General features: G+C 42.6%; 1 protein-coding gene across 2 annotated transcripts; it reads right to left on the bottom strand.

Moving 5' to 3' along the window:
* Positions 1 to 5,732: 5,732 nt before the first annotated feature.
* Positions 5,733 to 15,733, bottom strand: LOC113224145 (NAD-dependent protein deacylase sirtuin-5, mitochondrial). Of its 2 annotated transcripts, XM_026453431.1 has the most exons (6): positions 15,436 to 15,727; positions 11,922 to 12,009; positions 10,529 to 10,582; positions 8,410 to 8,533; positions 6,637 to 6,752; positions 5,733 to 6,505 (listed from the first exon to the last, which is right to left on the bottom strand). In XM_026453431.1, the coding sequence occupies exons 1-6, from the start codon at positions 15,584 to 15,586 to the stop codon at positions 6,466 to 6,468; spliced, it is 573 nt and encodes a 190-aa protein (XP_026309216.1). In that variant the 5' UTR covers positions 15,587 to 15,727; the 3' UTR covers positions 5,733 to 6,465. The 2 variants fall into 2 exon arrangements, with proteins under 2 accessions (XP_026309216.1, XP_026309217.1); XM_026453432.1 differs by having other exon boundaries at positions 5,733 to 6,752; positions 15,436 to 15,733.
* Positions 15,734 to 16,207: the final 474 nt, after the last annotated feature.

Genomic DNA, 16,207 nt, shown 5'->3' on the forward strand with positions numbered 1-16,207 from the left:
AAATAAATAAATAAATAAATAAATAAATAAATAAATAAATAAATAAAATGTCAGTGTTTCCAATGCACTTGGAATGACATCTCCAACTATAATATTTTTGATTTAAAAACCTTAGATGTCTTTTAAAATGTGAAAGGCATACATGAACATTGTTTGAAAGCCTCTTTTCCAGCACATCTGTGCACTTTGCCTGCCCCCACCAGTTGCAGGACAACCAAAACTACAGTGTTAGTTCCACATCTGCTCATGCCACTTTTATTGGTTAATGTAATCATCTCGCTGAATTTAAAATTATGTAATAAACTGCAAAAAATAGAGCTGTTAAAAGAGAGTTATTTCTAGGAAAACTAGCTGAATGCTTGGGAAAGACATACTGAGTCACTAAATATAATTCTGTTAAATTAGGTGTAGGTGTAAAAGACAGGGGAAGACAGCTTCACGTGTTTCTTTTCCTAAGTTCTTGCTCTCCTTTAAAAGAAAAAAAAAAACAGACAAATATCAAAAAACAGAAGTTGTAATCCAGTGTTTGCCAAGGTTTCTTGATAAGAATCACCTGGGTCATTTGCTAGCTACATAAACAGGCATCTCCCCCTGGAAATTCTGATTCAGGAAGTCTAGGTGGGGGGCCTTGGGATCTGATTTTCCTGGTTGTCTGTTTTTGTTTTTTTTAATAAAATAAGGGCTGGAGTCATTCATATCTTCAGGGATATTTGGGGAACACGAGGAAGATTATGGATACGATTTATGTAAGAAAGGTGAGCTCCAATCAGCAGATCCCTACCCAAAACAAAAGGCCTTTAGCTCTATTCCAAAAAAAAAAAAAAAAGCAGGCCAAGTGCGGTGGCTCACGCCTGTAATCCCAGCACTTCGGGAGGCCGAGGCAGATGGATCACTTGAGGCCAGGAGTTTGAGACCTGTCTGTCCAACATGGTGAAATCCCGTCTCTACTAAAAATACAAAAATTAGCCAGGTGTGGTGGTGCGCGCCTGTAATCCCAGCTACTCGGGAGGCTGAGGTGGGAGGACTGCTTGAGCCTGGGAGGCAAAGATTCCAGTAAACCGAGATTGTGCCACTGCACTCCAGCCTGGGCAACAGAGCAAGACTTTGTCTCAAAAAAGAAAAAAAAAAAGAAAAGAAAAAGGAAATGAAGGTACATTTATGCTTTAAATCAAAATGTTTAAAGTATGTATATGCCCTTTTGTATTAGTCTTGTTTTCAGTGGCTTTTTGAATGAACAGACCAACTAAGCCCTGACTGCATAGACTAGGAGGGCTTCCCTACTTGCCCTTGACAGCACAGCCAGGGAGAGTGCCAGACTTCCCTAACACACACGGTCAACGATCACTTCAAAGCAGTGACCTCGTCACACCCTAGATAGGTAACTATATAACCACAACAATCCATAAAACTCTCTTACCTAACAATTCCTTAGACTTCTAAACTCCACCAGCAGATAGCTTGGGCGTCTTCCCTCCCCAGGGCCCCCAATTCCATTACTTGACTGCTCGCCTCTCCTGGGACTTCTTCCTCACTCCACTCCAGCCACACTGAGGGGCCTCTGCTCCAGGTGGTCCCACTGTCTGGAAAGGTCTTATCCCAGATCACCTCTTTGGCTGCCTCCTTCACCTCCTTGAAGTCTTTGCTCAAATCTCTTCTTAATGAGGTTTGCGGTCCACCCAACTGGATCCTGCAACCTGTCAGCCCAACCCCCTCACATACAACTCCATCTTTGCTTTGCGCGGTCTCTTAGCACCTGCTCACATGCTGTAGAATGTACACCTTATGTTCGCTGCTTATCTGTCTGCCTCCACCACTAGAATACAATCTTCCCTTGGTAGATTTCTGTTTTGTTTACTGCTATATCCTATCCTAAGCACTTAGAACAGTGTCTGGTACATAGTGGATACTTATACATATTTGTGGACTTTGATTAAATTCCAATGTTTAGAAAAATTCAAAGATCAACAGGGCACAACATAGTGGCTGCAGGGCACGGTGGGCAGAAGTTCTTTGAAGGCCCTGCCTACCAGCTCCCTGCAGCGACAGTCCCATTTTTGCCTCAGCGAATGTACAAATCCCAACAAGACAAATCCCAACAAAACGCCCCTTGGGGTTAACAGTCAAAACACTCAGGTTTAAATTCAAAAATGCCTGGGGTTTACTGGGATAGTCAGGGTTTATCAGAAATCATCCAATACAAGCATCGGGCATGGGGAAAATGACAAAACCAAAACTGGAACTAATTAACACCTTGAAAATATAAATACATTCCTGTGGGAGGAGAATTCTATGCCTTTGTCTCTGGATTAGAACTGGGGCAAAGAATCTGAACAACTTGTGCAAGGCCTAAGGTGTCTTGTGAGATCCAAATCCTTATCAAAATATAGGCAGCATTCTAGCCGCCTATTTAGGTAACAAAGAAAATCAGGTTAAAAGTAGCAGGGAACATTATTCCATTTTTTTTTTTTTTTTTTTCTCATTAACCTAGAGCAGGCATTAGAAAACTTTTTCTGTAAAGGGCCACACAAGACAGATTTTAGGCTTTGCAGACCAGCTAGTCTCTGCTGCAACTATTCACCTCTGTCATCCTAGTGCAAAGGCAGCCACACATACTATACAAACATAGGGCCACAGCTGTGTTCCAGTGAAACCTTATTTACAGATACGGGTGGTGGGCAAATTTGGCCCACAGGCAGTAGTTTGCTGACTCCTGACCTAGGGTAAAGTTCAACCAAAATCTGTTAAGCATGGGATAAAAAATTCTGCCATTGTTAAGCTCTGTGTTTAAACAGTCCTCTCAACTGCTCCAAGGTTGGTTTGCGCCTTTGAAAAATTGAGTAGGATGAGATGACTATCACCAGCATCTCTTCTAAACGTCAGCTTTCATGATGCCAAGAAAAAAGCATTGCTGGCTTCATTGATCAGTTACTCCTTCATTGATCGGATGACAGTTCCTGTGATCAGTCTGGTTGATAAGGAGCTTGTCAAATTGATAAGAATTTCTAACTAGCAACTAGCCTGTTTGTCAGAGACAATCATAGGTTTTCAAGACAATATGAAGCTGAAGAATTCTGGCTGAAGTAGCAGCTGAAACAGGCCTGTGGTTTCAGGAGGCTTGACTTGTGCAATGATATATGTTACATGCCAAGAATCTCTTCTGAACTGGCAGGAAAAACCACCAAGTTCAGTTTCTTTCACATGAAAACACAGCCACCATATGCAAGGGATGCTGGGCTCCTGCTGGTCAGTCCATGGCACGGGAGATGGGGGCCAACTCTAAACCTGGGTTGTGGAAATACTCCAGTTTTATTTTCTTCTTTTTCTCTATCTGCATTTTCTTGCTTTTCTACAATGATGATTTGTTTTAATTCTTTATAATAATTAGAGATGAGACAGAGATCAAATGACTGAAAAGAAACTGTATTAGAAGAGCCAAACTGGGGACATAGCTCATGTCCTGCTTCACAAAGTTCATCCTGTCCCACTGTTTAAGTTTTCTGATGGTCTTTCAAACAGACAGGAGGCTTGAACTACCTGGCTCTGGTACTACTACTCTTAGTCATGCTAAGTGGCCCAGCTGCTACACATAGGTGCCACAACACAAATCAGAGGGAGGCCTAATGTGCATTTTTCAGGAGATAAGTTAGAAGATAATTTAATTTTTTATATAACAGCTTTATTGAGATTTGATTCACATACAATCCACCTATTTCAAATATATAATTCAGTGGCTTTTAGTGTATTCACAGAATTATACGACCATCACCACAATAGACTTTAGAGCATTTATAACAACCTCAAAGAAACTTGTTCTCATTAGCACCCACTCCCCATTCCTCCCTACTGCCAGCCAAAATCTTCTTGACTCATCTACTCCCACTCATCTACTTTCTCCCTATTGATCTGCCTATTCTGGATATTTAATATAAATGCAGTCATACCATATGTGGTCTTTTATGACTAGCTTCTTTCACTTAGCATAACATTTTCAAGGGTCATCATGTAGTAGCATATATGGATACCTCATTCTTTTTATGGCTAAAATATAATCCATTGTACAAACATACCAAATTTTATTTATTCATCCTTCAGTCGATGGACGTTTGGGTTGTTTCCACTTTTTCCATGAACAAGTTGCTATGAACATTTGTGTACAAATTTTTGTGTAGATGTATGATTTCATTTCTAGGACTATATACCAAGGAATAGAATTGCTAGATCACATAGTAACTCTATACTTAACTGCCACATTGTTTTCTAAAATGACTGCCCCATTGTACATTCCCATCAGCCATGTATAAGGGTTCCAGTTTCTTCACCAACACTTGTGATTTTCCTTTATCTTAAAAATTATAGCCACGCTTATAGCTGTGAAGTGATGATATTTCATTGTGGTTTTATGATATTGAACATCATTTCAGTATGCTTATTGGCCATGTGGATATATTTGGAGAAATGTCGTTTCAAATATTTTGACCTGGTTTTTAATTGGATTGTCTTTTTATTATTTATAGTTGTTAAGAATTCTCTTTATATATCCTGGATACAAATTCCTTATCAAATATCAAATATTAGACTTACAAATATTTTCTCCCATTCTATGGGTTGTCTTTTTACTTAATCGATGGTACCCATTGGAGTATAAAAGTTTTAAATTTTGATAAAGTCCAATTTATCCTTTTTTCTTATGTTACTTGTACTTTTGGTGTCATATCTAAGAAAGCTTTAACTAACCCAAGGTTACAAAGATTTACTCCTAAATTTTCTTTTGACATGTGATACTTTTAGCTCTTACATTTAGGTCTACGATCCATCTTGGGTTATTTTTTGTGTATGGTGTGACAGAGGGGTCCAAGCTCATTCTTTTGCGTGTGGACATCCAGTACTATTTCTTGAAAAAGACTGTATTTCATCAAATGGTCTTGCCACTCTTCTCAAACATCAACTGACCATGAATGTGAGGTTTTGTTTTATTGTTCTGTTTTGTTTTCTACTGGACTCTCAATTCTATTCCACTGATCCTATATATCTATCCTATGCCAGTGCCACACTGTCTTGATTACTGCAACTTTGTAGTAAGGTTTTTTTTTTCTTTTGATGGAGTTTTGCTCTTGTTGCCCAGGCTGGAGTGCAATGGCACAATCTTGGCTCACCGCAACCTCCACCTCCTGGGTTCAAGTGATTCTCTTGCCTCAGCCTCCCAAGTAGCTAGGATTACAGGCATGTGCCACCATGCCCAGCTAATATGTAGTAAGTTTTGAAATTGGGAAGTATGAATTCTCCAACTTCAGTTTTCATTTTGTTTGGGCTATTTTGGGTCACTTGCATTTTCATATGAATTTTAGAGTAATCTTTTCAATTAATTGTTGTAAAAAGCCAGTTGTGATTTTGATAAGGACTGAGTTGATTGAGCCCATAGATCAATTTGGGGAGCATTGCCATCTTAATCATATTAAGTTGTCCAATCCATGAACATTGGATATGTTTCCATTCATTTAGGCCTTCTTTATTTCTTTCAACAATGTTCTGTAGTTTTCAAAGTATAAGTTTAGCATAGGAGGCAATTTTTTTTAAGGCTATCTTCTTAGTTCCTACTACTCACACACAAATGAAGAACTACGGATCAAGAACACCGGCTGTAGCTGATCAAAAGGAAACATGGAAAAGAAGAGGCCCAGAGCCCGTTCACTCACCTCAGGAGGGGCCTACTTAAGTGTCTGTGGCCCCTTTTCTTTTTTCCTTTTTTTAAAAAATCCCAGCAAAGACTTGAAGAGAGGTTCCTATCCTGGCTGCACACTGGAATCACCTAGGAAGCTTATCAAAATGATGATGTCTGGGCTGCAACTCAGAGCAATGACACTGAAATTTCATGAAGTGGCCCCCAGGCATCAGCATTTTTAAAATATGCAGCCAAGGTTGGAAACTGCTGATTAAAGTAACGACAAGATGTTTCAATGACGTTTTCTATTTTATTCATTTATATTCATTTACTACTTATTTATATTCTAACTTATTCAAAAGGAATTAACTAGATGGACAAGAATAAGAAGTAAAGGCAAAAAAAAGGTTGGAGTGAGAAAAAAGACAGAAGGGTGAAGACATAAAACAGACCCAGGAATAAGACTAAAAATGCATACTATGACAATCTATACTTCCCACCCAAACTTGAGAAGCAGGATCAGTATCAAAATATGGCCACAGATACAGATAACCTTGGCGATTAGACCAAAGGGGAATCTGTCAGGTGGCCTCTCAGTGAGAACGGCAGGTGATGAGGTTCTGCAAGGGCGTCTCCCAGGCTGACTTGCAGAGCATCTGGGTAACCTACAACTAAAGGCCATCGCTAAGTCTAGCTTAAAAATGTAAGGGAAAGCAAAGCCTAAGGAATCAAAGAAGAGCTTTCAAAATGTGAACAAACAAAAGTCCCACAGCAGATGTCATGTACAATGACAGAGCTACCCTACCTTAGTCTACAGTGAATGATTTTGTTCTTCCATAAAAGCAACTGCAGATCAAACAGAAAAACACAAACCCTGTGTCTTTTTTAAAAATTAGAGGAGTAGGTCAACTATGTTTAGATGACCATGTCTGTACCTGCCTCCCACATCGCCCTCTCCCATCAGGGTATCCCAGTACCTGAATCTGTTCGTAGCTGGGGTGCTCTCCGTATTAAATTCAGCCACTGGCACGCCCCTGGCAGCCACTTGTGGGGCAAACATGGCTGCTGGGTACACCACAGAGGAAGTGCCCACCTACAAGACAAGCACACGGAGATGGACAAACAGCCACACGACAAGAAGAAGGAACATTTTTTCAGAAAACCTTACACAAACTCAGGTAGGTCTGTGGTTGCAGGTGTAAGAAAAGCCAAACGGGATGGGATAAAACAGGGTGTCCAAGGGATGAGGGAAAGTGAAGAGGTGTCCTTTGATCAATCACTAGAATCGACAAGAATATGTGACATGAAAAGGAGAGTTAACAGAAGAGTGACTTAGAAGTGACTCAACATGTTTTGGGTGTAGTTCTAGTTTTCTTTCTGCTTTAAAGTTAAGCAAATGATCCATAACTTTTTAAAACATATTTTCTTTTTGTTAAAGGTAGAAAATACAAAGAAAAAATACATATATCATCAATAATTTTACTCCAAGATAACCACTGTTAACATTTTCATGTATGTCCTCTTAGGTTCTCGCTCATAAATATTTGCTTATAAACATTCTTTGCAGGGATGGGAAGCGCATGACTGTTTTGTAAACCAGCTTTTCTCATTTAACAATCCATCATCAACAGTGATACTATACTCGACAGTGGAAAGCATTCTTTAAATACTGGCTGAATGAATACGCACCACAAGAAAGTGCTTCTGCTTTTAAAGACGTGTCAAGAAAAATTTGAAATATGCATACAATCTGTCCAATTAATCCCACTTTTAGGAAATGTGTCTTAAGGAAATCATTTGAAGAGCATGCTAAGATTTCTATCTAAGGATATATACGATATCAGATTAAAATATCAAAATTTGAAATAGCCCAAATGTCTTACAGTAGAGAATTAGCTAAATATATAATTCCCTATCCATATAAAACACCATACAGTCAATTGAAAGATGGTATTGATTTAGATGTACTGATATGGAATATGCTAAGTGAACTGCTGCGTGAATAAAGTAGTTTCAAAACAGAACATGTGTCATGAAGTCAGTTTTGAATTTTAATTAATACATGTACATCTGCATAAGAAAATGTTGAGACCAGAGGTGGGCAAACTTATTCTGAAAAGGACCATACAGTAAATTTTTCAGGCTTTGTGGCCATTCAGTCTCTGTCACAAGTACTCAACTCTGCCACTGTAGTTTGAAAGTAGTCATAGTGTGTGGAAGAATGAGTGCGGCTGAGTTCCAATAAAACTTTATTTACAAAAACATGTAGCAGGCCCAATTTGGCCTAAAGGCTGCTGTTTGCTCACTCCTGGTCTAGAAGAAAATATACTAAACTGCTAACGGTAACTATTTCTGATTAGTAGAACTATGGGCGATTTCTAATTTCCTCTTTATAATGTGATAATTTTTGCATGTTCTCAATTAAATTTAATCATAAGCATGTATTATTTTAAAAACCAATAGCATGTTCTTTTCTTTTTTCTTTGGTGGGGCTGGGGGAGAAGGCTTTGAGATGCCCAAGACATGCATGGTTTCCTATTTTAATATAAATTCTTATTCATAGTTTCTCAGTTTTTCTATAGGATACCACAAAGACCTCTCAACATACATTTTAAGGAAAGGAAGAAAGGGAGGGAGGAGAGAAGGCAGGAAGGAAAGCAGCAAGGGAGGGAGGAAGGAAAAGAGGAGGGGGGAAGGAAAAAATAACAAAATCCAGTCCTGTCTTGGGGTTAGGGAAAGCCGTGACCCACCACTAGACATAAATCACAGTGGGCGAGCTCTTTGTCGACCTCCTCCAGAATGGCAGGATCCAGGTTTTCTCCGAACCACACGACGTGAGGGCGCAGCAAGCCTCCGCAGCCTGCTTCTTCACACCTGGAAGAACGGGATCCTTGAGCCAACCCCGAGCAAAGTCTGCCCACTGGACCGGAGGGAGGCCACGGGCTACCCCAAACCCAGCAAGTCCCGATGGTTTACCTCTGATGCCTCTTATTCCCTACACCCTCCTCCCAGCCTATATAAACTTGCCTTGCATGTGAAGCATCAGGTTTAATGGTCCTTTTTTTTTTTTTTTTGAGACGGAGTCTTGCTGTGCTGCCCAGGCTGGAGTGCAGTGGGGTGGTCTGGACTCACTGCAAGCTCCGCCTCCCGGGTTCAAACGATTCACCTGCCTCAGCCTCCCGAGTAGCTGGGACTACAGGCGCGTACGACCATACCCGGCTAATTTTTATATTTTTAGTAGAGACAGGGTTTCACTATGTTGGCCAGGCTGGTCTCGAACTCCTGATCTCATGATATGCCTGCCTCGGCCTCCCAAAGTGCTGGGATGACAGGCCTGAGCCACCGCGCCCTCCTGAACTGTCTTTGTTTTTTATCTTGTCTCTATGTACTTGATGTTTCAGCTAAGCTTTCCCGGTTCCTTCATTATGCTCACACTTGTGCTCACAGCCTCCAGCCCTGGGAGTCATACTGGACTCAGACTTGCCTCCCACCCCAAGCATCCCCTAATTTCATCGATGACCTTTCATGTGCTCTCAGGTTCACGTCTCTCTGGCCCCCTATGTAGTCAGCTTTCCTGTATCCATTACTACAAATGTCTTTCTTTCACTCCCTCCTTCCTCAGGGTCACCTTCTACACACCTCCTAAAATCATCCCTCACACACCATTTTCATCATAGTAATCTCCTGCATCATAGAAGTCCTCCAGGTCTCCCTATTCCTTCAGAAGAAAACTTTAATATTTAGCAATTAAAACCCTCATAAGGAAAATTAAAAAGGTTCTGTGGTTAAATAAGTCAGTAAAGCATTAACATACATTTTATAACCACTTTTTAGAAGGCAGCAATGTGGAATAAATACTCTGAAAAGTCCTGCAGTAGAGCAAACATATTTTAACTTTGTTTAGTCTAACGTTTCTGTATTTATTTGAATGCCTAACATGTTTTCTTCAAGTAATGTCTCTCAACGTAACATTAAACTAATGTTCTATGAAACACTTTTAGAAGTCCTGTTTTATTTTACCTTAAAAACACTCTAATCCATCCAGGCGCAGTGGCTCATGCCTGTAATCCCAGCATGTTGGGAGGCCGAGGTGGGTGGATCACCTGACATCAAGAGCTCGAGACCGGCCTGGCCAACATGGCAAAACCTCGTCTCTACTAAAAACACAAAAAATAGCCAGGTGTGGTGGCAGGCGCCTGTAATCCCAGCTACTCGGGAGGCTGAGGCAGGAGAATCACTTGAACCCGGGAGGCGGAGATGACAGTGAGCCAAGATCGCGCCACTGCACTCCAGCCTGGGCAACAGAGTGAGATTCCATCTCAAAAAAACAAACAAACAAAAAAACAAAAAAAAAACCCACAACAAAAAAACTTCTGATCCAATTACAGATTATAGAAGTGCTGTTTTAATGTCTAGTTTTGAAAAACTGGCGTAAAAATCTTCCTTTTTTTTTTTAATCTATGAACATTCTGTTTGGTCCTGTAACCTCTCCTATTCAGGTCCTTTCATTGCCTCGTTAACCATGGATTAATAATGCCAGTGATGTTATTTGACCATTATAGGTCAGCCCATCTGCTTTCTGTGCACTGGGTAACCACCTGTCACACAACAGCTTCAGAAACTTTCCCGACCTCAAATGATCCCGCCAGAACACAGAGCAACAAGGGGTTGGTTGGAAAGAAATCATTCTTTTCATCCTAATTTGCTTCATCCTTTGTCCTTTCACTTTTGGTCTCAGAGGTCAAGGCTGGTTTTTACATTTGTGCATTTGATTTAAGAGGCATCTTGCTAAATACATGTTTAGATTTTGATGTCTATTTTTTTCTTTGTAACCTGGAACACTAGTACAAATCAGAGTTTTTTACCCACCGGGGAAGTTTCTCAACTGGGATGCTGGCATCTTGAGTCCCAGGTTCTGGAGCACTGAAGTAAATAATAATAGAAAAGAAAGACTGTTATTGGCATAATAAAAAATAAAGAAACAACATAACTCAGTTTGTATATTTGCCTGGTAGTATGTGGTATAAAACTCCTAATTAATACATGCTCACTTGGAAGGGCATTAGAAGGAAGGACCCCAAGTCATTAATTACCAGTGGTACTGGGCATAGTGGCTCATGCCTGTAATCCCAGCATTTGGTGAGGCCAGAGTGGGAGGATGCTTGAGGCCAGAAGATCAAGACCAGCCTGCGCAATATAGTGAGACTGCATTTCTACCAGAAATACAAAAATTAGCTCAGTGTGGTGGTGCATGCCTATAGTCCTAGCTACTCGGGAGGCTAAGGCAGGAGGATTGCTTGAGCCCAGGAGTTGGAGGCTGCAGTAAGGTGTGATTGTGCCACTGTACTCCAGCCTGGGAAACAGAGCAAGACTCTGTCTGTTAAAAAAAAAAAAATCACCAGTGGTTGCACTGCCAGTGAGAGAATTCGTGTGTGGGGAGGCTGGAGTAGCTGGGTGTGCTAAGAAGAAACTTCATGTTTACCTTTATACATCATCATCATTTGTATCGTCTGCAGTGACATTATACATTCCTTGTATAACTTACACTGTTTTGAAATGGAATTTTCCTCAATATTGTGTCTACCCTCAAATGTTTTCCTCATTGTAATAATAGTGCATGTTCATCATAGAAATTAATTCTGATATAAAGAAGAAATTAAAAATTACCCATAATCCCTCCACTCCTGATATTCCTTGTTAATATTTTGTTATATTTTCTTCTAGTCTTTTAACTATATGCAGATATACAAACTCATGTGTGTATAAATTCAGGATCATGTGGTTTTCACTTAACACTGTAAGTTGTGAGCAAAATATTTCTTTTATCACAAGGCTATATATATATATATATTTTTTGAGACAGGGTCTCCCTGTCACCCAGGCTGTAGTGCGGTGGCATGATCTCAGCTCACTGCAGCCTCGACTTCCCAGGCTCAAATAACCCTCCCACTTCAGCCTCTCTAGTAGCTGGGACTACAGGCATATGCGACCACACCCAGCTAATTTTTTTTTTTTTTTTTATAGAGACAGGTTTCTCACTATGTTACCCAGGCTGATCTTGAACTCCTGAACTCAAGCAATCTTCCCACCTTGTAACCCCAAAGTGCTGGGATTACAGGCATGAGCCACCGCACCCAGCCTTGTATTTAGTCTTATTTCTCATATTCATGGGAATCTTTGATGAATGTTCAATTTCCTCACATTTATGTCCGACCTAAAGGAGAAAACAACATATACTTATTCTGTAGTGTGGTATAATTACCCTTTTCCTGATAAAGCTGGACAAATTGGACTCTTGTAATTCTCAGCCACAATGCCACAAGAGGTACATCGAGTTTTAAATAAGCTACCTGAAAAATACATATGAAGCAAATCCAGAATTTAGTCTAATCAAGAGCAATCGTCTCCACGTCTGAAAGGGTGTAAGATACTTCAATTTCCACACTTCATTTCATCTTCTGGTCTCACCCAGTTACCCAGGCTGGAGTGTAGTAGTATGATCATAGCTCACTGCAGCTTCCAACTCCTGGGCTCGAGCGATCCTCCCACCTTTGCCTCCTGAGCAGCTGGGCCTATAGGTGTGCACTGCCACACTGAGCCATACTTCATTTTAGCAAATGGGCCTACCCTAGCTTTCATGGGAAACAGAGGCACGCAGTACTCTTAAGCCAGTCAAGAACATATGCCCTCAAGGACTTTATAATCTGGAGGAAAATAACTAACTCCATGACTAACGTGCCATCAGATGACCTTGGAGTGGTGTTCAAGTGGGCAGAAGTGGCCAATAGGGTAGAGGGAGCTCAACCTGAATCTAAGGACATGATTTATTGATATGACTGATAAAGGTTCAATGGCATGGGATATGTTTACAAAATCTTAACTTCGATTTCAGAAAGCTTGAATCTTTTATACAAAAGCATCTCAATCAATAAGTAATCAACTACTAAGTGAAAAAAGTAACTGTTAATACTAACGACCACTTATCGAGCTGAAGCAATCATGGGGGCCACAGTTTATGAAATGGGTACCAGGCACCTGGTACTGTGCAGAGCACTTTCAACCACAGTGGACACGCGCTGCTCCGTTCTGCCCCCGAGTCCTTCTTTGGGGAGCACCATCCCTGCTCTCTCGCGTGCTGAGCCAATAGGGCTGTGGGTCACATCCCAAATACAAGTTCGGCCACATGCTCCACACAGCCCCCATGTGGGGCCCAGCCCTCTGCAGTCGTGTTTGGTCAGATGGGTGGGCGTGTGGACCAAGCAAGCCCACCCAGAGGTTTATTTTCTGAGCAGGTGGCTGAGCTGGAGAGCCTGGAGCCATCGGAGGCACTCTCCCCTGGCATGTGGAGGCAGATCAATTGCAGAAGGAGAAGGGAGGCCACCTCAAAGAGTGAATAAAGCTGAGAGAAGGAGGGGGCCAGGGGCCAGGAGGAAAGATGACATAAGCTGCACCCCTAGGCTCCTCGGTTTTGTGAGCCAATAAACCTGCTTTGTCAGTTTGAGTATAGATATTTTTCCCCATTTTCACATCTCTGAAATTCAGATGTGTCCTGCAATTGCTACTGGCCAGATGTGAGTGTGACATCACCATCATGCTTGCACAGACTTGCTGAAGGAGAACACTGAAAAGTAGGGTGACTTGGTTGTTACTCTCCATGGCCTGACCAGGCAGATTCAGCCCCTGGATCCTTCCACCAACAAACCATTCAAGGGCCGCTTCAGGAGGGAAAGCGAGTTGTGGCTGTTGTCTACAGTCTTTCCACTGATGCCTTTTGGTAAGGGCACGTCAGGCCCAATAGCGAACCTGCGGAAGGTGTGCCAGGAGCTTGGATGAGAATCGCAGCTCTAACAGAGGGGCATTCTCTCAGGAAAGGCTGCACCATCCATCTCCTGAGGCACAGAGCATGAAACTGCACGGAAAACACAGACATCCATGCTCTGAGTCACTCAGAATTCAGAAAAGCTAGATAATGAGAAATATTTGGACTATTTTATTATACTCATTTTAACAAGCTCTCTAAGTATAAAATAACAATTCTAAGGGATAATAAAATAGTATATCATGGTTTAGGCAGATTATATTCTAAATGCCACATTAAAAACACGATGCATCTTAAAACACCCTTCATCAGACTGAAGATGCCATTGATTTTTTTTTAACCTAAGTTAGAAGAGAGTTCTCATTATTTGAAACTAAAAAGTCCTGACTAACACACATATATGATCTTATTTAATCCTTACAATTCTGTAAGATAGGCATTGTCATCTCGGTTTTATGCTGAAGACATAGGCCACATTCTGACATTGCAGGGAAATGAGCAGAGGCACGTGGAAAGTGGCTCAGACCCAGTAGATGTAGGTACCAAAAAGATGCTCAGTTAATAGGTAGCTGGCTGTTCCTGGCAAACAAAAGAGAGGCAGAGTCGAAATGAGTAATGCCTCGCTTTCCTTATCAGGGTGACCTAAGTGAAAGCAGGCAGCTTTACCACACACACGCAAAAACAAACATCCCCACTGGTGCACTGCCTCTGGAAATGCTACACTTAGAAATGCATTCTTGGCTGACACAGCGGCTCATGCCTGTAATCCCAAAACTTTGGGAGGCTGAGGAAGGAAGATTGCTTGAGGTCAAGAGTTCGAGACCAGCCTGGACAACATGGTGAGACACTGTCTCCACAAAAATTTAAAATATTATCTGGGCATGGTGGCATGTGCTTGTAGTCCCAGCTACTCTGGAGGCCAAGGTGGGAGGATGCCTTAAGGCCAGGAGTTCAAGGCTGCAATGAGCTATGATGGAGCTACTGCACCCCAGCCTGGGCAAGAGTGAAACCCCGTCGCTAAAAAAAGTAAATTAATTAATTAAATAAAATTAAGAGAAATAAATGCTTAAATAATATGAAATGCATTCCTTGAATCTGAATGCACACTCTTTAAATGCAAATGGCCTTGGGAGAAACCCTAGTTTGCCCATTATGACTGTGGACAGCGGGATGTATTAGACTTGTGGTGAGAGCAAAGAAGGGAGGAACCAGAAGACAAGAGTGAAGGAGTGAGGGGTCACCCAGGACAGAGGAAGGAGCCCACAGGGACCCCAGACAAACTCCACCGACATCATAGGCTTGGTGGGTTTGGTGCAGTGTCCAGCACTGAGCTGGCAGCTCCCTGAGGCTCCAGGGCAGGGCAGAAGCGCAGCCTCAGTGGGGAGTGCCCACCAGGATGAAGGGAGAGTGACAGGAGACCCCAAGATGCTGCCGTCTGCCCCTGCCCAATCCTGCTCAAGCCCTGGCTGTCCAATGAGCCAGGCCTCCTGTTCCTCGGCTCATTGAGGCCGTTGTCTCACAGCACCGTGCCCCTCCACAGAGGAAGGGGTCATGCAGCTGTGCACCCCAGTGTTCCTCCAGTAGCACACCAGCCACCTGGGCTCATGGGAAAATGCAGATTCTGATTCAGTGGGTCCTATGGGGCCTGAGATTCCGCATTTCTAACAAGTTCTTGGGGGACACCGAATGTCGCTGGCTCTCAGACCACACTGAGCAGCGAGGATGCAGGAACTGCTAAGTGAATAATGCTATGGGTCAGAGACTCCTCCCATGGCTAAAGGGAGCTGCCCAGGTGCCACGGGGCACTAACATGTCTCCAAAGGAAATGCCACAACATCCTACGGGAACAGGATGGGTGTCCAGCAGGGAGGGAGGGAAGGCACCAGGGGTGATGCTGACATGGCAGGACAGGTGTTTTAAAGCTGGTTCCTTGAACATGAGGCTGGGGGTCTCTCACCATGGATCTCCAGAAGGTTCTTGGTGCCAGCCTTGCGGTGCAGCTCATCGATGTTCTGGGTGATGACCACGACTCGCCGGCCCTGCTTACCCAGCCGGGTCTCACATTCGGCTATGGCGCGGTGCCCGGCGTTGGGCTCCTTGCTCCCCATGACCTCGCGCCGGTAGTGGTAGAACTCCCACACCCGGGACGGGTTGTGGGCAAAGGCCAGGGGAGTCGCCAAGTCCTGGGGGTGGGAGAGGAGGCGGGAGTGAGGCAGGCAGGGGCAGCCAGGATGCTGAACTCTGGGGCACAGGCCCTTCCTCCCTAAGGCAGAGATAGGCAGCGTCAGGAGGGTGCAGGCTGGAGATGGCAGCACTAGGTTCAAACAACATGGCAGATGCCAGGCAGGGCCTGGGTACCAGCCTACGTCCCCATCCTGGGACTGCCCAGGGACCTTGGAGAAATCAGTCAATTTCCTTAGTGACAAAGCAGGGATGATACAACCTGTCCCATTTATCTCCCAAGTAAGCTGTGAAGATGAAGTAAAGTAATATGCAGGAAGGTATTTTGGGTCGAATCCCCTTTTTCATGGAGCCCTAAAACATATGAAGTGGATCTCATTTTGACCTACACCCAGGGAAAACATGAAATGCAAAATGCCCATTGAAGTCTAATGACCATGGTTGAGAAACTCAGTTTTGATAACTATAGCTATGGCTATACACACACACATACAACTACATACATCTACATCCACACACATCTACACACATACAACTAAACACATACA

The sequence above is a fragment of the Piliocolobus tephrosceles genome, unplaced genomic scaffold (assembly GCF_002776525.5).
Source record: "Piliocolobus tephrosceles isolate RC106 unplaced genomic scaffold, ASM277652v3 unscaffolded_43821, whole genome shotgun sequence".
Lineage (NCBI taxonomy): Eukaryota > Metazoa > Chordata > Mammalia > Primates > Cercopithecidae > Piliocolobus > Piliocolobus tephrosceles.